At 38.5% G+C, this 27,435-nt stretch overlaps 1 protein-coding gene across 1 annotated transcript; it reads left to right on the top strand.

Annotated features, from left to right (window-relative positions):
• The first annotated feature begins 160 nt into the window (after positions 1 to 160).
• On the top strand, positions 161 to 24,958 carry LOC134620330 (NLR family CARD domain-containing protein 3-like). Its single transcript, XM_063466447.1, has 11 exons — positions 161 to 254; positions 4,749 to 4,906; positions 6,182 to 6,237; positions 6,553 to 6,837; positions 8,653 to 10,444; positions 12,983 to 13,156; positions 13,441 to 13,527; positions 13,679 to 13,852; positions 21,411 to 21,584; positions 22,093 to 22,139; positions 24,314 to 24,958. The coding sequence occupies exons 3-11, from the start codon at positions 6,186 to 6,188 to the stop codon at positions 24,856 to 24,858; spliced, it is 3,330 nt and encodes a 1,109-aa protein (XP_063322517.1). The 5' UTR covers positions 161 to 254; positions 4,749 to 4,906; positions 6,182 to 6,185; the 3' UTR covers positions 24,859 to 24,958.
• The last annotated feature ends 2,477 nt before the right edge of the window (positions 24,959 to 27,435 follow it).

The raw sequence follows: 27,435 nt of genomic DNA, 5'->3' as shown, positions 1-27,435 counted from the left end.
AATTTTAATGCTTCACTCAGTAACAGGTCAGAAAGCCTCCAACAAACATTTTTACATGTTTCTAAATTGCAAACTTGAGAATTTCTGATATTGCTTAATCCCTGGTTCCCCACAAGCACCTCCCTTCCTGCTCTTCCTGCTTCGCTTCTCTTTGCTGATCTCCGTGTCAGACGACTGTCTTTAGCACAAACAGCACAGATCTGCCGGACTCACAGCTGGACCAACGAGTCAGAGTGGAATCAGACCAGCAGCAGGTTTGAATTCATCTTTTCTCTCAGACATTAGAGGCAGCTTGTGCTTCTGTAACTTAAAGCACTGAAAGTTCCTTCAGCACATTTCCTCTCTGCTCTCCTTTATTGACCGTCGTTGCTCTTGCTTTCTAATGATGCACCATAACGTTTCGTAAAGCCCATCTTGTCGTCTTTCAGTAACCGTTTGAAATGTCCCTCTAGCCCAAATAGTCGAAGAGTTACATTAGAGCGAAGCGCACCATTAAGCGGTGTTGACTTTTCTTTTTCCAGTCAGCTGTAGCTTGTGAACGCTTTGTGCTACCGTAATACACCAAATATCCCCGTAAAACTCAGTCTCTCTTCTTTCAGTAAACATGTGAATTTTTTCCCTAGCTCAAATGGTCGATGAGTTACGGTAGTGCGAAGCACACATGGTAAAATCTAGGCGGAGTTGAGTTTTCCTTCTGTGTTTAGACTTTTTTAATGAACTTTATTGAACACACAATGAGTATACAACATACAAACAGATGAAGTATACAAAAGAACAGAACATTTCTGTGTTCAGACAGCTGTAGCTTGTGAACGCTTTGTGCTACCGTAATACGCAAAATATCCCCGTAAAGCGCAGCTTCTCTTCTTTTCGAAACCTAGCTTTCTCTAGCATAAATGATGAGTTACAGTCGTTTAAAGACTGCTTGTGAAATGGGCCCGTCGGCTGGCCAATGGTCAATAAAGCGTTAAGTTCTTCTGCTTTATTTGAGTATTTCACCTTTTTCACTCATGCACTCACTTCAAGCCAGAGGTCTCCCCACACTTTCTCCTTATCGTCTTTTTGATGGACAGGGTGGTAAAAACTCTCTCATGATGTCATTTTATCTCTATGTGAATCCATATTTACTATGAAAGTCGTTTAACAACGTTATTATTTGAAAATAAGTGATGTACAACAGAGTGAGCATTTCTAAGGCCACTGAGAGAAAAGAGGAACACACACACCAACTGTGAGCTCACCAACACACATTTACGCTTGGTTTGTCTTCACAGTAAAAAACACACTTCCTGCTCCTGATGTTCTGCAATAAAAATCTATTTAAGAATTGACACTGTGATTTGTGCTTTTAATTTGATTTTAATTCAACACACAGGACATGTAATTTGTAGAAACAATGTAACGCAGTGTAACAGAGCAGAAGCACTAAAATAGACTGATGGATTATTCTAATATCAAGGACAGGTATGTTCAGTTCAGTTTTTCTTCTATAACATGTAAACGGTAGCTACCTGTAGCTGTTAAGGTGGAACCTTTTCTGATATGCTACTTTAATATCAGTGTGACAGCTCTGATCATCAGTTTGTCTTGGCTGCTAATTTCAGAGGATTCAGCCTTTACAGTGCAATAAATCAAATACAAAAAACATCCTGTTAAACTGTAACTGTAACAGTAACACGGTCATTATTTTTATTGATTGATTTATTGATTAGCATTCAAATATCTCAGTGAATACAAAATAAAGATTACCACAAAGCAAGAAAGCATGAGACAAGGCTAATCAAAAGGTATTGGCTGAAGCATATGCTTTACACCAACCCTTTTAACAAAAGATCTTTTAGCATGCAGCTCATGTACATAGGGCTCAAAGCAAAGAATAAAACAAAACAAAGCAAACAAACAAACAAAAAACAAAAAAAACTTTGCACCTTAGATGAGTAACTACGTTAAATTAAATTTCATTAAAATAATCAAAGCACAACAACCAAGGGTTTCAGCATTATTATTTTTGCTCTTTTCATTCTTGATTTATATATTTTTCTAATACTCTATTTTTAAACATGTTTTTAAACAAGGAAAATGAACTACACCTTTTTAAATCACTGTCATAACTATTCCACAAGTTAACTCCTCTAACAGAAACACATTTCTGCTTTATGTTTGTCCTTATCTTGTTTTTTTTTTTTTTTTAAAGAAATCTGTTCCCATTAAGTCATATTGACTCTTTCTGACTTTAAACAGCTTCTGAGTACTGCGGCAAAGCAAGTTATTTTGTGCTTTATACATTATCTGTGCCATTTTATATTCAGCTAAATCATAAAAATTCAGGGTGTTCAGATTCATAAACAAAATGTTAATTGGTTCTATATAGTTTGATTGATTTATAATTCTTATAGCTCTTTTTTGTAACTTGAAAATAGGAAGAGTATTTGTTTTATATGCATTACCCCACATCTCTAGACAATAAGTCATATATGGAAGCAACAGAGAACAATAAAGTGTGTATAATGATTTCTTGTTCAGGACATGCTTTGTTTTGTAGAGAACAGCAATGGTTTTTGAAATTTTTGTTTTCACATGGTTTATATGAGACTTCCAGCGAAGCTTATCATCAATTATCACTCCAAGAAATTTATTTTTTTGTACACGCTTTCAATTTCAATTCCATTAACCCTGATTTTAGATACATTTTTCATTTGTCTAGTGCCAAAAATAATAAATTTTGTTTTGTTTATATTTAACGATAACTTATTTATATCAAACCAGTTTTTTTTAATATATTTAACTCCTTTTCCACTGTAGTCAGAAGCTGTTCTAGGTTTTTACCTGAGCAATACAGAGTGGTATCATCAGCAACCAATACACATTTTAACAGTTTGGAAACACTACATATGTCATTTATATATGATATGGATACTTCAGGGCCCAGCACAGAGCCCTGAGGAATGCCACAAGTTACCTTCAACTGATTAGATTTTACGTTATTGATTTCGACATATTGATATCTGTCATCCAGGTAACTTTTCATCCACTTATATGCTATCCCTCTTATGCCATATCTCTCTAGTTTATTCATTAATATAGAATGATAAATTGTATCAAACGCCTTTTTTAAGTCTATAAAAACACCAACAGTATATTCCTTATTATCTATTGCAGTAGATATCCCTTCTACAAGTTCCATCACTGCCATCCAAGTGGACCTTTTCGCTCTAAAGCCATATTGGTTATTACTTAGGAGATTATGCTTCTCAATATATTTATCAAGTCTATCAACAAATAACTTTTCTAAAATTTCTGAGAACTGTGGGAGTAGTGATATTGGCCTGTAATTAGTAAATTGACATCTCTCTCCATTTTTATGGATTGGAATAATTTTTGCTATTTTCATTTTTGAGGGAAACATACCAGTTTGAAAGGACAGATTACAAATGTATGCGAAAGGTTGAACTATATATTCTATAATACTTTTAACTAATATCATGTCAATACCAAAACAGTCAGTGGACTTTTTATTTTTAAATGTTTTCACAATGTTAATTATTTCTCTATGAGTTACAGCACCAATAAACATGGAGGACAAATTCTGAGTAATATGTTTATTTAGGTCGTTATTGTTTCTTGACTCTGGAATTTCTTTTGCTAAATTATAGCCAACATTTACAAAGAAATCATTAAATTCATTTGCAATGTCTTTAGTTTTATCAAGCACAATATCTTTATCTTTTTTTAAAATAGTCTGGATAATTCTTATTTTTTGAGCCCTTTTTGAATATACTATTTAATAACCTCCATGTTTCTTGTGTGCTATTTCTACTTTGCTCCAATAATTTGTGGTAATATTCTTTCTTACTTGTTCTTATAATATTTACCAATCTATTTTTATATGACTTGTACTTTATTTCAGCATCTTTTGTCCTCTGTTTTATAAATCTCTTATATAGATTATTTTTCTTTTTACATGCATCTTCAACCCTCTTTGTGATCCATGGCTTATTTGATTTGTGATGCTTTTTTGTGATTTTCATTAAAGGACAATGTTTTTCATATAGTGAAATTACAGTTGATAAGAATGCATCATATGCACTATTTGAATCTTCATTTGCAAAAACCTCATTCCAATTGTGTTCCTTTAAGTCCACCTGGAGGGCAGCAATGGCTCTTGTTGTTTTATGTCGTATCATGTCAAATGTTTGATTCTTTTGTTTAGTTTTGATCCCAAAATAATTTTGAAAAATTGCCAAAACAGGAAGATGACCGCTTATATCAGTTATAAGAAGTCCACCTACTATTTCATAGTCAGTTTTATTTGTAAATATATATTATCTATAAATGTAACTGTATCAATTCTTATTCTACTTGGTTTTATAATTACAGGGAAAAGGCAGTTACTATACATTGTATTGATGAAATCTGTTGTTTTCTGATCTCCATTTGGGTTTAGCAAATCTATATTAAAATCACCACAAATTATTTGCACTTTTTTTTTTTATCATTTAGGTTGCTAAACATAGCAGCAAGTTTTTCATTGAATGTGTTAAGGCATGACCCTGGTGTCCTATAGATGTAACTTAGAATTATATTGCTAGCTTTTTCAACATGGATTTCAATAGTAACACATTCCAATACGTTATCTATGGTGCTTGACATACATTCAATCAGACATTTGATTACACTCAGACTGACAGCAGCTTCAATGCATTTACTTCATGTTTGTCTGTTTTGACACAATCACTGCTGCATTTCAGTGTCTCTGCTGGAACTCCACAAAACTCCTTCATTCACCATCCCAACACTGAGAGGGATGTTAGAGACACAGGGACACCTTCACCTCTCCCCCTAGAAGTTCCCCTGGAGCTGAGAAAGTACCAGAACACAAAGAGAAGAAAAGATGTCTTTTCAGGAGGTCAGAAGGAACCCACTTCAGTTTTTATCCACTCAAGCAAAAGTTCCAGCAAAACAAATATTTGAAAGATTAGAAATTAAAACATCAAATCTATCACATAGATGACCTTTGACCTGAGCAGGAAGAAGAGAACAGCCCGAGGTTTCTCTGGTTTATACTCCACCTTATCCTAGTCTGTGTGACATCAGAAACATAGCAACCACTTAGACACCACACTTCCTATTTTTTTTACAGCTCTCTGAGCCACTAACATTCACATGACTGTAACAACATGAAGTTGATGAACTTAATGAAATGAGAAACTAGTTCCTCTTCTAACACAGGCAGATGTGCAGAGACACCTTTGCTCTCGGCTCTCTGGGTTTGCACATCTGGTTTAGATGAGATTCTGCTTTCTGTCCAACATTTTTGGACCCAAATAAAAGTTCAGATTGTACTACAACACACAACACAGAAAAAAAGTATTAACCAGTTAATAGTAATAATACCAAACATGTTTTCAAACAACTTCAGTAAAACATCCTGTTAAAACTGTAACTGTGTTTAACAGGAACAAGGTCATTGAAATCATCACTTAGTGCTGCTGTCTTTTGTGTCTGTACAGAGTTTGAACCAGAAGGCTGAACTCTTGTTCAGTCACATGATGTTTCTCTGTCTCTGCATCTGTTTCTCTGATTGCAGCTGCATTTGAATGAACTGGAACGTCCAATTCTCCAACACGTTAACTCTGGTGATCCTTGGTGTTTAAATAACATTTCTTTCTTTGACTCAGTCTGCTGTCACTTTGTTTTAGAGAGACAAAGAGATTTCAGATTAACTGGTGTTCCTGCTGCTCCAGCACTAAAGGACAGGAATTTCAGCAAAGTTAATAAACTTTTGGCTAAATATTCTTAATTTTATATATATATATATATATATATATATATATATATATTACTGTAGGAGGATCACACTCCTATACCCAGTTTGGGTATAAAATTGAAGACTGACAGTATAAGTTAAAGATGAGGATAAGGATGCATTTGTGGTTTATAAGGTCAGATTATTTTATTATTACACTGAACTAATACCTGAAAAAGTAAAAACATCAACCATTATTACCTTATTATCATGTGGTTACCACCACATTCACATGTCATTGATGTTTTATTTCAAACAGGTCAGTTTTGGATGTATGTGGCCGAGACACTAAAACCTTAATATAAATAAATTAATGTGACACATGACTGTGTTCACAGTTTCTTCTGTTAAAATCATCTTCTCATGTTTTCATAGAAAGATGATGAAAGAACCTGTAGAAGAATCACCAACTAAAGCAGCTTCTACAGCAGGTAGGAGATCAATGGTTTGTCTGATGAGCTGTATGGATGTAAAGAGATGAGGTACAACCCTTTGCCTTTTTGTAACGCTTATTGGGAAAAAAATTGTCAGAGCACTTGCACATAGTTATCTATATACTGTCTTTAAAAATGGTCACGAATTCAAATCTGTTGCAACATGTCTTAATCTTTCTTTGGCACATTTTCATAACATGACAACTGTCAGTCTAAGGGGCTTGGAAAAGAAAGCAACTTTACTCAAAATGATCCCCTTGGCATCAGTGTTTGAGGGGGATACATGTTTATGTCTCTTCCTTCTTCTTGTAGAAGAGGAGCTTGCCAGGGTGCGGTCAGCTTTTGTTTGGAGGGTGTCAACAGAAATCCTTAAACAGCTCCTTGAGGCCCTTGTAAGTGACGGTGTCTTAAATGAATTGGAGAAAGAATCAATACTGGAAGGGAACCCAGTCCGAGCAGATAAGGCACGTTGCTTCATTGATACAGTGAGGAAGAAAGGGGACAAAGCCAGCAGGATAATGGTCAGACATCTTCAGACTATAGATCTCTCCCTTTTCTCTCAGCTGCGTTTATACTCTGATCCATCTGCTCAAAAAGGTGAGTCCACTTTTCTCTGTAGTTTGTTGAGATGTGAAGTGTAAAACCTCAGAATTTAATATAACGAAAAGCAGAAAGTGGGAACTTCATTCCACAACATACATTTGGATTTATTAAAGGGCTGCTCACAATGGAAAAAAAAAAAACCCTTTCCCAAACGGCCATGAAGGAGTGAAGATCATTAGAAGATGTATTGGTAGCAGAATAAATCCTGCAATTACCTCTTAAATCCTTGCCTGCAAGACCAGTCTGACCACAATCATCACATGTACAAACTACAAACTACTGGAGAATAAAAAAATCTCTTAGAGACATGCTGAAAACAACTCCCTGAAAAGTAATGAGGTGGAATAAGAAATATGTTGTACTAACCAAGGGTTTTAAGTGTGTTGTACTTACAGAGTAGTAAACTAAAGTATTACACTTGAGAGAAATTATATCACATAAGCGTTTAACTTAAAATAGACTGCTCAGAATTATTTTTCTAACATAGATTTTTCTTAGCGCTATTTATGTGAACAGTAATCTTATTTAGTTGTTAAAACCGTGAAAACTGATTGCCTTAAAAAAAAAAAAAAACTAGTGTCACTTGTGTGACTTCTTGAGTGCTTCAGAAGTACATGAAGGAAAAATATTCCAGTCTTCTAAGAGTCACAGTGTGCGTAATCCCTTTTCGAGTTTACGGCAGGAATTTAATGTGAAATATTGAATTCCCCTCAGATGTTTATTTTAAACAGTGTAGGTAGCAGTTGAAAGACAGCATGAAAGTTCAGTGGGATTTTTAGTGACAAAATTTGGAGAAGTCCAGAGTTGAAAACCTGTTTAGTTTGTAAATGTTCCCATTGGTTACACAAGCCACAAAGCCAATTTTTTTATTTTACATATGTAGGTTTAAAAACCTTTGTGTGACTGTGCAGAAGTTACATTTATTTAAATTATAACAGAACAGGAGCTTCTTTGGTTTGGTGATGATTTGTTGTATCTCAAGCTGAGCATCACTCAGTGAATGAAGCCAGATGTATTTTTCATGACATCAACATTGAAGAAGCACAAATAACACAACAATCCAAACAAGAGGAAAAGTAATTTAAGTAACTCTTTGAGACCATTCGTTAAAATGTCAGTGGAAGTACACACTTGATCAAAAAGGAAGAGGAAAAGATTTGAAGAAAAAGGCACCTCTTCACCTTTACCAAAGTGATATCTTTGCCCGTCCTTCATCACAGAAGCCTGTTTAAAACCAAACACAAAGATGGTAAATGTTGGTATGAGTGATCAGTTGTCACCATGCTCTTGCCCTGTGTACAATCACTAAAAGACACAGATTTGATAATATAATAAAATGATCTAAAACTTGTTAAAGGGAATGCTGGTAAATATATGATTGTTATGTGATGGCTAATATCCATCTGCGTATGTCCAAGAAGATAGACTAAATCATTCACTGTTGAATATAAACAACGTCAGCAGCTGTTTGCTTCTCTCCCACTTCCTCATCATGCGGGTAACAGGCAAAATACTACCTGCTGTCTCTCCTCCAGGCAGATACCCTGAAGTGAAAAAAACTACAAGAAATATGAATAAACATTAGAATGTAAACAATGTCCGGCATCCAAGCTTTTTGGTTTAGTACTAATGTAACTGAAACAATTTTCTCTTCACTTTAATAGCAGGATGGTACACTTATAATTAATAAGATTTCTTTGAGATCTAAGTACATTTGAAGAAAAAATATGTAAAAATGCAAAACAAAAAAAGAAGACAAAGAAATAAACAGACTGTTTTTTTTCTTGCTATTTTTAATGATTTATTTAGAGGCTCTTCAAAGTTGTCAGCCTCGGCTTAAATCTAAGTTGAAGAAGAAGTTCCAGTGTGTGTTTGAGGGGATCGCTAAAGCAGGAAACCCAACCCTTCTGAATAAGATCTACACAAAGCTCTACATCACAGAGGGAGGGACTGCAGAGATCAATGATGAACATGAGGTCAGACAGATTGAAACTGCATCCAGGAAACCAGACAGACCAGAAACCAGAGTCAGACAAGAAGACATGTTTAAAGATTCACCTGGAAGAGATGAACCAATCAGAACAGTGCTGACAAATGGAGTGGCTGGCATTGGGAAAACAGTCTTAACACAGAAGTTCACCCTCGACTGGGCTGAAGACAAAGCCAACCAGGACATCCAGTTCATATTTCCATTTACATTCAGAGAGCTGAATGTGCTGAAAGAGGAAAAGTTCAGCTTGGTGCAACTTGTTCATCACTTCTTTACTGAAACCAAAGAAGGAGGAATCAGCAGCATTGAAGACTTCCAGGTTGTGTTCATCTTTGATGGTCTGGATGAGTGTCGACTTCCTCTGGACTTCCACAAAACTACAATCCTGACTGACCCTAGAAAGCCCACCTCAGTGGATGTGCTGCTGATAAATCTCATCAGGGGGAAACTGCTTCCCTCTGCTCGCCTCTGGATAACCACACGACCTGCAGCAGCCAATCAAATCCCTCCTGACTGTGTTTCCATGGTAACAGAGGTCAGAGGATTCACTGACCCGCAGAAGGAGGAGTACTTCAGGAAGAGATTCAGAGATGAGGAGCTGGCCAGCAGGATCATCTCCCACATCAAGACATCACGAAGCCTCCACATCATGTGCCACATCCCAGTCTTCTGCTGGATCACTGCTACAGTTCTGGAGGATGTGCTGAAAACCAGAAGGGGAGGACAGCTGCCCAAGACCCTGACTGAGATGTACATCCACTTCCTGGTGGTTCAGGCCAAAGTGAAGAAGGTCAAGTATGATGAAGGAGCTGAGACAGATCCACACTGGAGTCCAGAGAGCAGGAAGATGATTGATTCTCTGGGAAAACTGGCTTTCGATCAGCTGCAGAAAGGAAACCTGATCTTCTATGAATCAGACCTGACAGAGTGTGGCATCGATATCAGAGCAGCCTCAGTGTACTCAGGAGTGTTCACACAGATCTTTAAAGAGGAGAGTGGACTGTACCAGGACAAGGTGTTCTGCTTCATCCATCTGAGTGTTCAGGAGTTTCTGGCTGCTCTTCATGTCCATCTGACCTTCATCAACTCTGGACTCAATCTGCTGGAAGAACAAACAACCTCCCAGAAGTCTGAAACGGGACAATCTACACTTAAGCACTTCCACCAGAGTGCTGTGGACAAGGCCTTACAGAGTCCAAATGGACACCTGGACTTGTTCCTCCGCTTCCTTCTGGGTCTTTCACTACAGAACAGTCAGATTCTCCTACGAGGAATGCTCACACAGACAGGAAGAAACTCACAGAGCAGTCAGGAAACAGTCCAGTACATCAAGAAGAAGCTCAGTGAGAATCTATCTGCAGAGAAAAGCATCAACCTGTTCCACTGTCTGAATGAACTGAATGATAGTTCTTTAGTGGAGGAGATCCAACAGTGCCTGACTTCAGGAAGTCTCTCCACGGAGAAACTTTCTCCTGCTCAGTGGTCAGCTCTGGTCTTCATTTTACTGTCATCAGAAAAAGATCTGGATGTGTTTGACCTGAAGAAATACTCTGCTTCAGAGGAGGCTTTTCTAAAACTCCTACCGGTGATCAAAGCCTCCAACAAAGCTCTGTAAGTAAAAATGTACTCATCCCTTTATTTTTGAAATGTTGATTCTACTTAACAAAAAAACAATCAACTGAGCAATTAACAAATATAAACATTGTGATGGGTGCTGATCCATTAAAAAACCTTAAAAATTGAAATGAATGATCATCTGCAAGCATATGATCCTTTTAAATTGTCAGAGCAGCAGAAATTATCAGCATTTCTGAGACATCTGTGGGTTTATCACTTATCAAAGTACCTTCCAGAACTTTTTTCTTTGTACCAAAAGCTCATGGACCAGTCCAGTGTTCTGTTACTGTTTACTCTTCAGTTATCATTCATTTCATCTCTGGTGTTCTAAAGTAATTTCTCTGCATTAGTGCACTGCTCAGTTCAATATGGGAGTTCACTTTTTTCTATATTATTATTCTTTATTGCGCTGGTTTCCAAACTAGGGTACACCTACCCTGGGGGGTATGGGAGAGGCTGTAGGTGATATGTGGGACAGGGTAATTACCAATTCAAAACGCCTAAATTTGCACTAATACAGTTTAATGTGGCTATTACATACATGTGTATATACCACCCTCTGGTGTTTAGCAAAACAATTGCACTGACAAAATACATGGGTGCGACTTCCCCAATTGACTGACGCCTGACTGTTGAAGTTGCACTGTTGAAGAAATGGACAAATGGTTAACCAGAAAAAAAATGCTCTGCCACCGAAACAGTGGCCACTACCATCAGTCAGCTCATATCTGAAGATGCATTTGCCAGTGACCGTGCAGGTGATTGTTCAACAATGTGTTCGTCAGATTGGGATGCCAGCACAGATGTATCTGTGGTCACTAGCCAAGTAGCTAGCATAGATGGAAACAGTCATGTGGAAAGTAATGAAGGGTCTGATGTGGAGCCTCAAAGTGGGAGAAAGCATGTCGCCTCTGACTGTAACACAAAGAAGCGCAAATATGATGACAATTATATTTCACTGGTGTTCACATGTATAAATACTGGTGATTTTCCCAGCCATAATGTGATAATTGTGCAAATATTGTTTCACAACTCAATGAAACCTTCAGTATTGCGCAGACATTTAGAGACAAATCATCCCCATTTGAAAAGTAAACCATGAGAATATTTTGAGCGACAGCTATAATCACTTTCAACAAGTAAAAGCTGTATTCGAGTGCCAGATCCTATGAATAAAAACAGACCACAAGTATCTTACGTGGTCATTTTTAGAGTGGCTAAAAACAACAAACCCCACACTATTGTGGAGGACCGCATTCTCCCTGCTGCTTTAGATATGGTGGACAATACAGTCCATTCCATCATCAAACAATGTTGTCTCATCAATGCAACATCAGAAAATGTTTTACAGCAGCTACTTCAGCACATACGCCACAGTGAATTTTACGCAATACAACTGAATGAGTCCACGGATGTGGCTGGCCTGGCGCATCTCCTTGTATATTTGTGCAACATTCATGAAGGAACCGTCAAGGAGAACATGCTGTTCTGTAAACCACTCGAAGAAAGGACAACTGCTGTAGATATTTTTCAAAAGTTGGACACATTCATGATCACACATGGACTCGTGTGGGACAGATGTGTTGGCATCTGCACTGATGGTGCACGGGCCATGACTGGGAGACACAGAGGTGTGGTTTGCGTGTGCAAGCAGTAGCACCAGATGCCTCTTGGGTACACTGCAGCATCCAGAGAGGCTCTTGCTGCAAAGGGAATACCTGTCCGTCTGAAACATGTCTTGGACACCACTGTAAAAGTTGTTAACTTTTTGAACTCCCACTTATTTGCTGCATTGTGCAATGAGATGGGCAGCGAGCCTGAGACTTTATTACTCCACACAGAGGTTTGCTTGCTCTCAAGAGGGAAAGTGCTGACCTGTTTCTTTGAGCTGAGGGAAGAACGTAAGGTTTTCTTCAGTAACCATCCCTTTGACCTGTCTGAACATTGGCATGATGTAGAGTACCTTACGTGCCTGGCTCATCTGTGTGATATATTTTCCCGTCTGAACGAACTCACTCTCGGATTACAAGGCATTTCTACAACCATATTCATTGTTTACGATAAAGTTGTGGCCATGATAAAGAAGTTAAACCTTTGGAAGAACTGCATGGTCAAAAACAACACAGAAGCACACATTATCAAACAGTGTAAAGCATGACTGTAACATGCACCTTCAGGAGCTGTCGGCGCAGTTATGCTTATACTTCTCATAGATGGGCGGGTTAAATGATTGGATACATCACCCATTCACCTCCGTGCCTACTTTGTCATCAGTGTCTGAGCAGGAGAGCCTAATTCAGATCACCACAGATGGATCTCCTAAAAGACCCTGCGCACTGAACAGCCTGTAACTTATTTATATGCAAATACAGAAGTGTAATTATGATTTAAATAGGTTCCTTCATTTTATGACTGAAGAGATTTCTAGTTAACCATAACTTCTAGTGGACTCCAATATATTAGTTTTTATTGTCTAGGGTGAACAAATGCCATAAATATAATCTTTCTGTATTTTTTCTTATTTTTTTGTAGGCTGAGCATCTGTGAACTTTCAGAGAGAAGCTGTAGAGCTCTGTCCTCAGTTCTCACCTCCCAGTCCTCAAGCCTGAGAGAGCTGGACCTGAGTAACAATAGCATGGAGGATTCCGGAGTGAAGCTTCTGTCTGAAGCAGTGGAGAGTTCACATTGTAAACTGAGAACTCTGAGGTCAGATCAAGTATATTCATTTTTTTTCTTTTGGTCTTTTTTTTCAGCTGACAAAATTAAACAGTTAAAAATTTAGCCCATAAATGTCAGCTTTATCAATTGTTGTTTTTAAATTAGTTTTAAGTGAAACTGTCACATTTTTAACCTGTTTAACCTCAGATGATAAGGATTCTTTAAAACACATTGCATGTAAATAGCGCTAAATGTAGTAGTAAGTAGCTCCTTACTGAAACCTGATTACAGTTTAATGAGTGTTGTTTCATTGTTCATGTTTTAATTTTCAGACTGAGTCTTTTTAACCTCTCATTGAGAAGCTCTGACAGCCTTTCTGCTGGACTGCAGAATCTGAACTGCAAGCTGACTAGTCTGAGGTCAGATCAAGAGATATTTTGTTTCTCAAAATTAACCAATTAAAGTCCATCCATTTGTTGTTGCATCTTATGAGGTTTCCTGAAGTATTACTGAAAAAAAAAGTGATTAAATATATGAAACATATTATTTGTGTTCTTGATTAATTTTCAGACTGAGTGCCTGTAACCTCTCAGAGAGAAGCTATGAAGCTCTGTCCTCGTTTCTTAGCTCCCGGTCCTCTTGTCTGAGAGAGCTGGACCTGAGTAACAACAATGTGCATGATTCAGGCGTGAAGCTTCTGTCTGGCGCAGTGGAGACTCCACAATGTAGACTTAAAACTCTCAGGTCAGGATTCAAAAATGTCCATACACTGTCATTTAAAATCTATATTGTTGCACAAACAGCTAAGCTTAGCAATTGTTAAGTGACCTTTTATTTACCTTTGAGTGGATGATTCTACTCTGAAAAACAGTCATAACATTTTTTATAGTCACGTTTTGTTTTTGTTATTGTTTCTTTTTAGAAAATTACTTTATGAACTGATAAACTTACATATATATAGACATTTTGTGTCTATGACATACCAATATCCTTTCATGCTAGTAGGACAAAAACTTCCAAATGACATGTTTAAGCTTCTTATGGGCATTAATGATATAGAATTTTGGGAAACATTATAGAAATGTCTTCATAGAAATAATCAGCATAGGAGGTTATTGGTGATATTTATTCACAGTTTAATTTTAATTTACACAACATAATGTTAAATTTCTTAAAATTGAGATTTTATTCTTTCTTAAAAACAGAAGTCTTTATTTCAGAGGCACTTCTGTCCACTAAACATAAAATCCCAATTTCTGACAGTATTCTGAAGGTTCTTGCAGTATTGATTGTTCATTACACAATTATTAGCAACATATTCCTAAATATTTGCTCAGATTTACTGTTTTTGTCAACCCCCCACAAAAAAACAAGAATTTTGAGCCTGACTTCATCATAGGAGGAAGAAAGGACAGCTGGGTGAACTTCAGTGACTCAAAAAAGCAGAGAGAGAGAGAGAGAGAGAGAGAGAGAGAGAGAGAGAGAGAGAGAGAGAGAGAATTATCTAAAAAAAACCACCCATGGTTTGAAGGAGAAAATAAATCCTGCCCAAATATCAGTTCTAAGTCATATTAATGCAGAAAGTATATTTTCTTTAGAAAGTAGGAAAAAACCTAAATATAATAAAGTCACTTAATTGTTATTAGAGATGGCACAATACCACTTTTTTATGTCCGATACCGATACCGATATCATAAATTTGGATATCTGCCGATACCGATATGAATCCGATATAGTGTGTTTTTTAATCAATAAAACTGTTTTTTTAATATCTTGCTGCATTTTGTACAAGTTCATACTCAAGTTTAAATAAACAACACTAAAGCTATTCTGTTATACCTGTATGCAAAAAATACACTGCACCCAAAATATTTCATAGTTCAGCAATACTGATCAATCTAATAAACTTAAAAACTCCATCCTTCCTATTCTGGTATTTTACAGAGTACTTAGCAGAAATATTAAGCAACCTAACTAATAGGGTTGCAAACTCCCAGCAAAAAAAAAAAATAGGGAACCACCCCCCACCCTCCACCTCATGATGCTTAATCGACGTAATCAACTTTAATTTGATGCAGTGTGGAAAAAAAATGCACAGAAATAAATTATTTTTCAAGAATAATTGAATAGATTCAACATCTTTCTTCTACAGAATTGCAGACTGCACAGATGGTATCTTCCCAATGGAAAAAGTACTATAGCTTACTAGGGTATATTAGACTTAACAGTTACTATATACAGTAATGGACTTCTATACATTTTACATCAGATTAAAACTTTGGGTGTAAGATTCAGATAATTATTTATTAAAAGCTAGACATTTTAAATGAGAATAAGAATGAAAAGTATGTCTTTGTGCCCCCCCTTTTCCCTGTTCATGCCCTATCGGCCCCCCTGGCTAAACTTTGCTAGATCCGCCCCTGCACAGTTACCAGCCGTCAGCTACGTAGAAAAGGATCCTGGAGTAGAAAGTAATATTAAATAAATTCTAACAACAGCTTATCAAGCTTAAACGTGCTGCTGTTGTTCAGCCGCTGGTTTCCTCTTTCTGGTACAAAGTGAGCCAAAAACAAAGAAGAGAGACGGACTCGCGACAGAAAAGCCGATCAGCTGATCATTGATCAGTTTCACGACTGAAGTAGCAGCAGGAGAGGAAGGGAGAGAGAGAGAGGCAGTCGCTCCATATATCGGTTGTTAAGCTTAACGTGGGAATGCTTTACAAACATTCAGAGATGAACTTACACACATAACTTCCTCAGAGATGAAATGCCGGTTTGGTAACGAGGCTACAAATACACACAGCCGCTCTATCACGTGAGGCATACTGCTCCGATGCGCTACGGTTATGAGCCGAGTTACGCCGTGTCGCAAGTTTTGTGAGGTGCTTGTTTGATATTTAATGGATCGGATTACATTTTTTATTTCTCTCCGATATCCGATCCAGTAATTTACGTCAGTATCGGACCGATACCGATAAGTAATATTGGATCGGTCCATCTCTAATTGTTATTCTAACCTTTCCCCTGCATTGTGTGCAATGAAAAACTGATGGAATGTTTCATAAGACTGTAACCCATTTATTACAGGTGACCTATTTGTTAACAGTTCTCTCAAACTTTATTTTCACTTTCTTTTCCCCCCACTAACACTTTTGATGTAAATACTTCATAAAGGGGAGAAAACAGTGTAATAAAAACCTTAGACTGTCTAAGACATGGCATCCACAGAAGTAGAAGGAAAGTTTCTTCATCCTGTGTTAGCAACCTCAGAACTTAGGACATGTTTGTTCAGTTTAAAAAAAAAAAGGTATTGGTCAATGTGAAATATACCCATGTGATTGCCTGTAATAGGACACATTTGAGCTTGGTTGTTTTTTTTTTGTTTTGTTTTTTTTTGGATTATTATTTTCAATTAATTAAAAATAAGACTCATGGTAGGCATTACTGAAGCAGTTCCGACCCTGGGTTTGACTTCCCCAAAACACCAGACTAGCTCTTGCTCCTCCCACAAAACAGCTTTAAACCTGTGTGGTTACCACAATAAATGTAGTAGTCTTCCCCAAGTATATTTCATTTTATATACAATGCAGTGCCTCTTCATTCTTCATATATACATGCTGGACATTTTGATAGACTTGGTCTCAGATTTTTTGTAGTTTATTGCTCTTGTTTAAGGTCAGAAGTCCTTGTACATGTAGCAACCCACTCGTTATACTGAGTCTAACCCCACTTACCTCAGTTTGGACCTCCTAGTTGGGGTGTTGGGTTCTTTATAGCACAGATACCACAAATGGTTCTCGTATGGACAGGAATCAGGGATACTAACAGTAAATCCCTTGCCTGTATAAACATTAAAGAAAGAATTGACCCCAGACCACTCTTTAGCACAGAAACTGAACATTTACTGAACATAAGGGTAGGACAGACAATGTACAAAAACACACGGTTTTTTTTTTTGTTGTTGTTTTTTTTTTAAATCAAATGATATTACAGTTCCTTCAGTAAATGAAATATACTCTTTGAATACCCTTTGAAATGATACTAAGTCTTATTGGTTAACTCACTGATACCTTATCAGAAATACTCTATGTAAATATACTAAATGCGCTATACTCAGATATAGGCCCCCAGCACACTGACATTCACACTCATTACAGGCCAGTTTGTCAGCTGGAAAACACAGACGGAAACACAGGTGTTATCTAAGTACTCAAGTATGCAAGTCTGTACTCGTGTTCTTGCTAGTCTGTACTTTGTAAAATTAGACGGAAGTCCAGACTTCCCCAGAACGCAGCGCAATCATTCTACAATTGGAACGGCAGTGTAGTTGGTGATATCTCAGCTTCAGAGTTTTTACTGCCATCTCCCGTCAATTTAACTGTGATTAATATTTGGAATGGAAATTACACATGATGTAAAAAATTGCCACCTAGCAATCTTTAGTACATTTCTTTAAGAAAAAAAAAGTTTAAAAAGGTATTTTAAGCAGTTTGGCAAAATTCGCCATTACATATGATTTGTTTTATAATGTCTAATAGGCTTTATACAGTTAAGTACAATCACTACATGACAGAAAGACAAGCTTAATCTCTCTATTAAGAAAAATAGTATACATGTATGCTTGAATAAAAACAAACAGGTGAGATGTTAGAACGCTTTTATTTTTATTTTTAGTAGACAGTCAAGCGACGTGCTGGGAGTCCGCTGTTCTCGCCAGCTTTAATGAGCCTTGACCTTTCAGTCAGCCATTGAGCTGGTGGGCTAACACACCTCTCCAAAAATATCAGAGCACTTTTGCAAATATGTGATGTCTTGATAAATTGAGCACATATTATAGGTTTACACAGCTACATTCTCACCTGAAAATATCTTAAAAGTTTATTTTGTGTCACAGAAACAATAATATTTAAAACTTTTTAGCTGCTTTTCTCCGCCATTGCTGTGTTTGAATTTTGGACAAAATGCATTCTGGGATATTTGGCTTCACCAAGTCCACACAAGTCACCACTGATGCATGCTCGATAGAATTGGAGGAGAACACACCTGGGAATTTTAAGCCTACTTGGCTTGATGCTTACTTTGAATTGGAACAGTACTTGGTCTGTGAATGATGACATATCACAAGTCCACGACAACGCAAGTACGCATATTGAGAAATGACCGGGAAAGTAACACCTATTTTATTGTTGCATTTAAGTCCATGGAAATTATAAGTACTTACTGCGGAATTCCTATCCGGGCTACATCCAGTACATACACTTCTTTAAAAGCTCTCCACAGCAGTGCAAGGCAAAGCACGCAAACAGCAGGGTAGTCAGGGTACTCTCTCAACTAATCAGATAGCCCTTTAACCTACATCACATGGCTAATTTGCGTTCCTTTTCCTCTTTTAGCAGCACAAGGACCCAAAGACCTGACGTCTACTGAATCTCTTTATGTCTTTAATATTTCAACAAACAAAAGCAGGAAAATGCAAAATAAAAAATTAAATAAAAAATACGTACTGAACAAATCAGTAGGATAATACATAATAGATAGTATTTGTTCATAAATAATCTGTATTCATATGTATCATGTTGAAAACAATTTTGATATTTTTAAGCAATATTATACTTATTTTAGGCCTTATTTACGCAATGCTATTAAGTAAGTGGGCTCTGGGTTCTTTTTTCAGTGTACATTCGTACTATATAATTTAACTTACTTTTAATTTACTTGTCTGATTTGTAAAAGTAGTATTACCCACGAAAATGAACAGTAGTGACTAACAGTGCAGTAAATTACACCATACACAATGTAAAGTAGATCTTAGCAACAGTCCTTAATTAGCCAAAATAATAAAATGGCATGTTTTAGTATTCGGGCTAACCAAAAAACAGCAATATACTAACTGTACAATGAATCCCCACATAGGGTATAGAGCACTGGTAATGGAAACAATTACTGCCCCAAAAACTAAATGTAAAGCTGGCACAAATACATCCTACTTTGCAGGCCTATGCTAATACTTGAGAATGTAGCAATCCAATAAGATCTCCAAACTAAAGTCTTTTCAGTAAAAGGGCAACAAATGCGTTTGCGCTGACAAACACGTCCTTCATTTCCCCGGATTTGAAGGATGGGTCAGGTTTGTGGCCCAACTTATTTCAGAATTCATAGCACGGCTCAGCCAATTCCAGTTTCCGAATATGGTGTCAGCTACTTAGCTGTATTATTACTCTTTCTGGGTCACAAAATGAACTTTGAAAATATTTTCAGATGAGAAAATCCATCCATCCATCCATCCATTTTCTTCCGTTTATCCGGGGCCGGGTTGTGGGGGCAGCAGCCCAAGCAGAGAAGCCTCCTCCAGCTTGTGCGGAGGAGGTGGCCATGCCCAGAACACCTCACCCAGGAGGCGCCCAGGAGGCATCCTTGTCACATGCCCAAACCACCTCAACTGGCTCCTTTCAATGTGAAGGAGCAGTGGCTCTACTGATCCTGGTCCTGCTTTTTCTCCATTGGAGAGCCCCTCCTGATTGGCCGAACTTCTCACCCTATCTCTAAGGGAGATGCCAGCTAACCTTCGGAGGAAGCCCATTTCCGCCGCTTGTATCTGCGATCTTGTTCTTTCGGTCGCTACCCACAGCTCATAACCATAGGTGAGGGTAGGGATGTAGATCAACTGATAAATTGAGAACTTCGCTTTTACACTCAGCTCTCTCTTCACTACAACAGACCGGTACAGCGTTTGAACCACTGCGGCCGCAGCACTAATCTGTCTGTCGATTTCCCGCTCCCTTCGCCCATCACTCATAAACAAGACCCCAAGATACTTGAACTCCTCCACTTGGGGCAGGAACTTGTCCCTGACCCGGGTCGGGCACTCCACTTGGTCCTCAGCCGAAAGATGAGAATATATCTGTGTAAACTTCAAATATCTGTTCGATTTATCAAGACATCACATATTGGCAAAACTGCTCTGATGTTTTCAGAGACACCTGTTACTCACCAGCTCGATAGCTGATCGGGAGGTCAAGGCCCACTAGAGCCGCCGAGAAAATCGGCTTTTTCAGACCTGCCACGGTCTTTTGCTTCTTAGGTTAAAGATGACATATAAATCACTTAGATAACTTAAAAATGTTGCTTGGCTTTTGGCTTATGTTAAACAATGCACATATGTTTTTAATCATTTTACATGAATTTTGACTTTTTAATAAAATAAAGAAATTGAATAAATGAATTTATCTCTTTGCTATTCATAATCTTAGACATTACTTATTTTTTACTATTTATGCATTTTTAAAATCCGAGTTATGTAATTAATTGTGTATATTCCCTGCACTTGTTATAGACGTTCACATGACCTATAAAAAATAGCCAAGTCCAAATTTCAAAAGGTGAATGTCATATTGACCTTCAGGTTGGGTCGTGGTTGGAAGTCCAAATTGTGGACCTAGTTCGGACATCGTATAATGTCCAGAATGGACCCAATGGGATCTGCATGTCTGTCCAGTGTTTAGTGGGTTATAATAACTAATAAGAAGAAAGGTTTTATTATATTGATTTGAAAATACTTTCGATTTTGTTTTGGGATTTCCACTAAAATATCAAATAATTATATAACTTAACTTAACTATATATATATATATATATATAGTTATGTGTGTGTGTGTGTGTGTGTGTGTGTGTGTGTGTGTGTGTGTGTGTGTATATATATACACACACACACACACACACACACACACACACACACACACACACATATATATATATATATGTGTGTGTGTGTGTGTGTGTGTGTGTGTGTGTGTGTATATATATATATATATAGATGGGTGGTTTCGGTCATCTCAGTTGCAGGGGCAACTGAGATGACCGACCTTGCCGACCATACATACAATACACAAACTTCACGTTGGGGAGACAGGAATGTGTAATGTGTAACACAAAAGGGCAGATCAGAAGAAAAAAGAATTTCTGCTCCAAATGATCCCCAAAGGAGTTGGCATGAGGAGAAGACAAAAAACTTCAGCACATAAAGAGCACAAATATCATCACACCATAACACCATAAAAACACAAGACAAGCAAGATGGGGGAGTATGCCAATGTGCACAGCTGCATCTTGGACGCAGCTTTCTCGCTAATATTGTAGTGTGTTGCCTTACTCTGTTGACAACTTAAGCTGACTATTGTTGTCCATTGGGAATTGTCTCTTATAAATAAAGTTAAATGAAATTGAATGGATGGAAATTGAAAGATGTTATTGTATCTGACAAACACAAAATCATAGCTCACAGATGGAGTGTTGTGTGTTTTCAGTCTGTCAGGCTGTTTGGTCACAGCAGACGGCTGTACTTTTCTGGCCTCAGCTCTGAGCTCCAACCCCTCCCATCTGAAAGAGCTAGACCTGAGCTACAATCATCCAGGAAATTCAGGAATACAGCTGCTGTCGTCTGGACTGAAGAATCCACGCTGGAGACTCAAGACTCTCAGGTATGGGGAAGAGTGTCTGATAGAACAGGAAGAGAGTACTTGAACATATTTATTGTGGATCAGCTGTGAATGTAGAGAACAGTTAACAAAAAGCCTAGGCGTAAGCTGAGAATGATTTTTGTTGAACAAAATGTGCTTTGCTGCTAATCATCCACAGCAGTTCACTTAGCATAGTGTTGTTAGCTACCCTGCTGTTAAATCTTTGTATATATAAATAAAATATTCAAGGATCAGTGTTTGCTGCCTTCTTCACATATTTAGGTTTGTATTACCACAGTCAGAGATGCTGCTGTTGTTCATTTTATTATTTTTAACATTGTATGCTAGCCAACAACAGTCACAATTTAATTTTTATTGTTATATTTTGATGGAATACAATATATATTTGAAAATGAATGATTTTCTAATTCTCTGTTTGTCTTCACTAAGTTGTCAGTAATCAGACAATAACTCAGACTGGAAGTAATCTTAATGACAAATGATTTTTCCCCTCCCCTCCTCCTTTCAGGGTGGAGCCTGCTGGAGTCCGATGGTTAAAACCAGGTCTGAGGAAGTGTAAGTGTGTTTTTAATGTGATTTATAAAAACAAAGCAGCACACATCCAACCATGTTTTGTCAGGGTGCCCGGGTTGTTGACCCAGTGTTTTCAGTTAAGCTTTGTCACCATTGAGTTTTCTATTCCCGTTTCCTGTTTTACTGTCTTAGTTATCTTTCTGTGTGCATTATGTTCTGTTCCACTTCCTATGTATTGTTAGTTAGATTAAGTTCAGCTGTGTACTCACCTGTTTCTTATCATCCTCATTATCCAGTGTATTTAATCCGTCAGTTCTCCTCAGTTCCCTGTCTTGTCACAGTCTAATCCATGTGTGTGTTACCCAGTTCAGTTTAAGTCAGCTTATGTTCTGTCCATCCATTCCTTACAATACGCACCATCTACATCCTCAATCTGCCAGCGAGTCCTGCATTTAGGTCCCCTCTTCTCTCTCACCACACCACACTATGATGCTGACAGAATGACGAGACTCGTGCTGCGAAGACACGATATGAACACAGTGGACCTCGAATTATACCAGTCACAGCAGGCCGCTTTCTTCTTTCTGGAAAGAAAGCTGGGGGTTAATCTGTCGCTTATGCTCCAATATGAGCATGTCTTTGAGGGGACTCATCTGGCTCTGGAGACTCCTTGAAGGCACTGCAGTCCTCCACCTGCTGCCTCGCCTGCACGCAAGCCTTAGTCATGGGGAATGGGCATCAGCCGCTGACCTCCGGCTGCTCGGTCCTCATGCGTCCACCTACTGCCTCACTCACCAGCACTCCCACCTTGTCGTGGCAAAGCGGCTCCGCCTCCCATCTCATCCTGATGGAGGTTACATCATTCAGCAGGTCTGCTGTTTCTGTCAAGAGGAGGCAAAACTCCCGCTGCTGCCGCTGCTCTCGCAAGCAGCAATATCTGGTGGTGAGTGAGTCAGACATTTTTCCTCATTTTCACCATGAGCCAAAGACTCCTCCTCACAATAGACCAAATACCGTTTCTTCTACTAAAAAAGCCAGTGATTGGTTATTGTCAACCTGTGGTGGACTGTCAAAAAAAATTTAATTACCACCCTGCACCCATAAAACTGTTTTGCCCTTTTAGGCTTCACAAAGGACATTCTTAAGTCCAGATCTGATCACTTCTCTCATCCTGTCTCCATGCCAAGACCTGTCTCCCAGCCCCAAGACCTGTCTCTCAGCCTGCTCCTGTTCGCAGTGCCGTTAGGGCCCAGCCAGTCCCTGTACCACTCCCCGGGCAGATAGCGCTCAGCATTTCCCCACACCCTTGCCAATTCCTCGGGTAGGGGCAACTGACGTCCAGCCGTCACCCATGCCTGCTCCCAGGGCAAGGACAGCTGAGACCCAGTCCACTCCAGCACCCATACCTGTTCCCCGGGCTTGGGTGACTGATGTCCAGCCAGCTCCTGCACCTGTCCCTGCACCTAAGGTGAGGGAAGCCACTCAACCCATCCCTGCATCCATACTTGTTTCTCGAGTTGGGACGGCTAGGGTGTGGCCAATTCCTCCACCTGTTCCGGTGCCAAGTCTCCACCAGAGGTTTCCCACCTGCGGGTCCTGCTTTTTCTCCACTCGAGAGCTTTGCCAAACCACGCCACCAGCAACCTTCCCACCTGTTAAAGGTGTCCCATCACCTCTGCTGGTCCACAGTGGAGCATCGCGGGTGCTGCCGCTGGCCACACGACCACCCACCTGAACTGATTTGTCTTTGGCACTGGCCACACAGTCGCCCACTCGAACTGATCCATCTTACGCACTGTCCATGCGGTCATCCACCCAAATTGAGTCATCTTAGCAACTCGCCATTTGGCCGCTCATTTATTTTTAACTCATTATCCAGTATATTTAAGTCATCAGTTTTCCTCAGTTACTTGTCTTGTCCTCTAATCTGCATATGTGTTTTCTGGTTCAGTTCAGTCCACCACTCATTCAGTTTCAGTCAGTTTATGTTATGTCCGTCCAGTCCTTGCAATAAACACCATCCACATCCTCAATCTGGCTGCAAGTCCTGCATTTGGGTCCTCTCTTCTCTCCCACCACACCACAACACTGACATCTTCAAACTGTCACATCACTGATTTACATCTCCGATGTCAGTAGTCATCATCAAAGTGTTAATCAATGAACAGATGATGGATCAGTAACTGCAGTTGGATTGTGTTTGTTCTCTCCATCAGATTCCTGTCAACTCACAATCGACACAAACACAGTAAATAGAAACCTCAAACTGTCTGACAACAACAGGAAGGTGACACATAATATTATGGAGGTTCAGTCATATCCTGATCATCCAGACAGATTTGATGTTTGGCCTCAGCTGCTATGTAGTAATGAAATAACTGGTCGCTGTTACTGGGAGGTCGAGTGGAAAGGAAACATTTCTATATCAGTGAGTTACAGAAGAATCGGAAGGAAAGGAAACAATGATGACTGTTGGTTTGGACTCAATGATCATTCCTGGAGTCTGCACTGCACTGATGGTGGTCCTCAGTTTGTTTGTCACAATTGCAGATCCACAACCATCCCCCCCTCCTCTTCCTACTCCTCCTCTGTCTCTAACAGAGTAGCAGTGTATGTGGACTGTCCTGCTGGCACTTTGTCCTTCTACAAAGTCTCATCTGGCACTCTGATCCGCCTCCACACCTTCAACACCACATTCACTGAACCTGTTTATCCTGGATTTTTATTGTCTTTTCATGGTGCCTCAGTGTGTCTGTGCTGAGTTGAATGTAAAGAGTGTCCTCCTGTTAGAGAAATACTCTGACTGTTGAACAGATCAGTCTGTACATGTCTGTGTCTTTGACTCAGAAACGCATTTTAAGGTTAATGGATTCAATGAGTTGATGTTTTAAACTGTTCTAAATGATTCCTTGTAAACTTCTTCCTCTTCACTCCTTTAAAGATGAAAGCTACAATTATTCCAGGATCCATTTTTAGGAATATTTTAATATGCCTGAATAGCACTGCATATGCTGTGTTTCACCTTAGTTTGAATAAAACATGAAAACTATCACAAAGGGCCCTGGAGTAGAATCTGGTGGATTTTGGTGATATACATTAGATTTGTTTTGATGCTAATTTTTTTGTTAAAGCTGTTTCATTGTTATGATATCAGATCTGAATTTTATAAAATGCTGCATCAAAAACAAAGACAGATGTGTTGATGTCCACAAATGACAATTACATTGCTCAGTTTGAGCTGATGTTTGATATTATTCCTTTTTTCATGACTTTTTTGATCACTATCATATTTTACTGTTTCTATGTGAATTTTAGCTTAGAGCTTATTTTTATTGTATGCATATCTCTAATGCAGCCACAGCAAAACAGCTGCCAGATGTCATGGTCCTGGGTCTGGTGACCCAGTGCTTATGTTTTGATTATTTATTAATATTTAATCTTCTTTGATTTAATGTTTTTCATAGTTTAGTCTTTTGTATTTCTAGCTTCCTAAGGCTACGTTTACACTAATCCGGATAAATTTCAAAACATTTTCGTCTGAAAACACTACGCGTCCACACTAGTGTTTTTAATCATTTCCGAACAGTTGTTTGTCAACACTGAAACGCCTGAAACGCTTATGTTCCTGTTTTACGCATGCGTGAAATGTAAGATGATTTGACCTGTGTTATTTCTGCCTGCCATTTATTTACTTTCCGCTCTTTGAAACATCACCGCAAAATGTCAAGGAAAAGCACCGAGTTTTTTAAATGGACTGACAATGAGGTGGAGTTGTTGCTGCAAGTAACACAAAAGTGCAAAGTTGCAAAACCGATTGAGAATTAAAGAATTTGAAGAAAAGCTATCTGAAGCATGTATAAACTGATATTAATCTTTAATAGGGCTGTCAAAATTGAGAGCAAACAAAACAACTACTGTATAATGCCCTCTGCTATCTTAGTTTAATTAGTCACATGACTGCATCACATGACTAAAATGCGTCATCGTTTCCGAAAGCCTGCGGTTACGCTGTCCACACTGCAACAACGTTTTCAAATGTATCCGCTTTGGAGAAAGGTTACTTTTTGGAAAATAAAAAACTAAGGAAAAACCAAGAGTTAAATAATCCACATCAGTGCTGTTTTCAGTCACTTAATGGAAAAGGAGAATGAGGAGATTGTGCCATCTACTGGTAAGAGTGAGTCAGCTGCTGAAGACTTAGTGTCAAAATAAGGAAATAAACAGCATATTCATACAGAAACTTATAAACACCTGTTTGTATGTTGTGAAAAGTAAAAAGGAAGAAGACAGCATTATTAAATTGAGATTATACCTTTAATTTGGTTTCTAAGCTCAGGAGACTTTGAGGTGCTCTCTGACGGAGTGCAGCGTTGATTTGGAAAGTGATGAGGACAAAAGTATTGTTCAGATCTTCCTTTAGAATTTAGGATAATTTTCATCCAAATGGGACAATGTAACCATTCCCTGGGTCACTCTGAGGAACCACTTCCATGTCTCTGGTGCATTAACGACAGAGCCCTCCTCTGTCACAGCGTGACACTTTCTCCTCCATGTTTGACAGCTGATGTCACACACTGTGGAACCATCCTTTCGCCTACTTGATGACCCACAAAGATCCTCCGTGATGAACTGAAAATTTCAAATTTTGATTTCTAAGTCCATAATACCTTATTCCAGTCGTCCAATGGTGGTGTGTCATGGCACAGGTAAATCCCCTTTGTCCTATTCTAATGTCTTAGCAATGGCTTTCTTGCTGCCACTTGTCCCGTCAAACCTACAGCTCGAAATCTTCTCTTCACAGTTGAAACTGAGACTTGCTAATTACGACCAATATTAAACTGTGCTTGAAGCTGTTGTCCTGTCAGCCACGTTTTATGCAAGCTGTTAACTTTCGAAAATTGTCGTCTGATTCAGTTGTGGCTTTGGGTCTGCCAGACCTCTTTTTGTCAGAGTTTGTCCCAGTTTCCGAGTGCCTTCTGATGGTGAAGGAAACTGTACTCACTGACACCTTTACTTTATTTTCAATATCTCTGTAGGTGTTATTTTTAAGTGTTATGATGGTCTGTCTGTCTTTGATTGTTAATTGGTACTTTCTGCAGTCTAATACTGTTCAGCTGTTGCTCACGAGGGTATGATATCACACTGTGTTCCAACACTGCTTTTATACAGACAGAGGAGGTTGTATATAATGCAGAAAAGTTGGAACACCTGTAGGAATTAGTAGCACCAGCTTTCAAGGCTTGATCAACCTCCTGTGCTGTAGAACAGCTTTAAATTGTTAACCCATGTTGTTGTGTCTCAAAAGGCCTTTTTGTATAATTCTGAAATGTACATTGTA

This window comes from Pelmatolapia mariae, linkage group LG23, assembly GCF_036321145.2.
Source record: "Pelmatolapia mariae isolate MD_Pm_ZW linkage group LG23, Pm_UMD_F_2, whole genome shotgun sequence".
Classification (NCBI taxonomy): Eukaryota; Metazoa; Chordata; class Actinopteri; order Cichliformes; family Cichlidae; genus Pelmatolapia; species Pelmatolapia mariae.
This window is presented reverse-complemented; position numbering and strand designations above follow the sequence as displayed.

Coding starts and splice junctions, on each gene's coding strand:
- LOC134620330 (XM_063466447.1), top strand. CDS start 6,186: ATGATGAAAGAACCTGTAGAAGAATCACCAACTAAAGCAGCTTCTACA. Junction 13,157..13,440: donor TGTAAACTGAGAACTCTGAG/GTCAGATCAAGT, acceptor TTTAATTTTCAG/ACTGAGTCTTTTTAACCTCT. Junction 13,853..21,410: donor TGTAGACTTAAAACTCTCAG/GTCAGGATTCAA, acceptor GTGTGTTTTCAG/TCTGTCAGGCTGTTTGGTCA.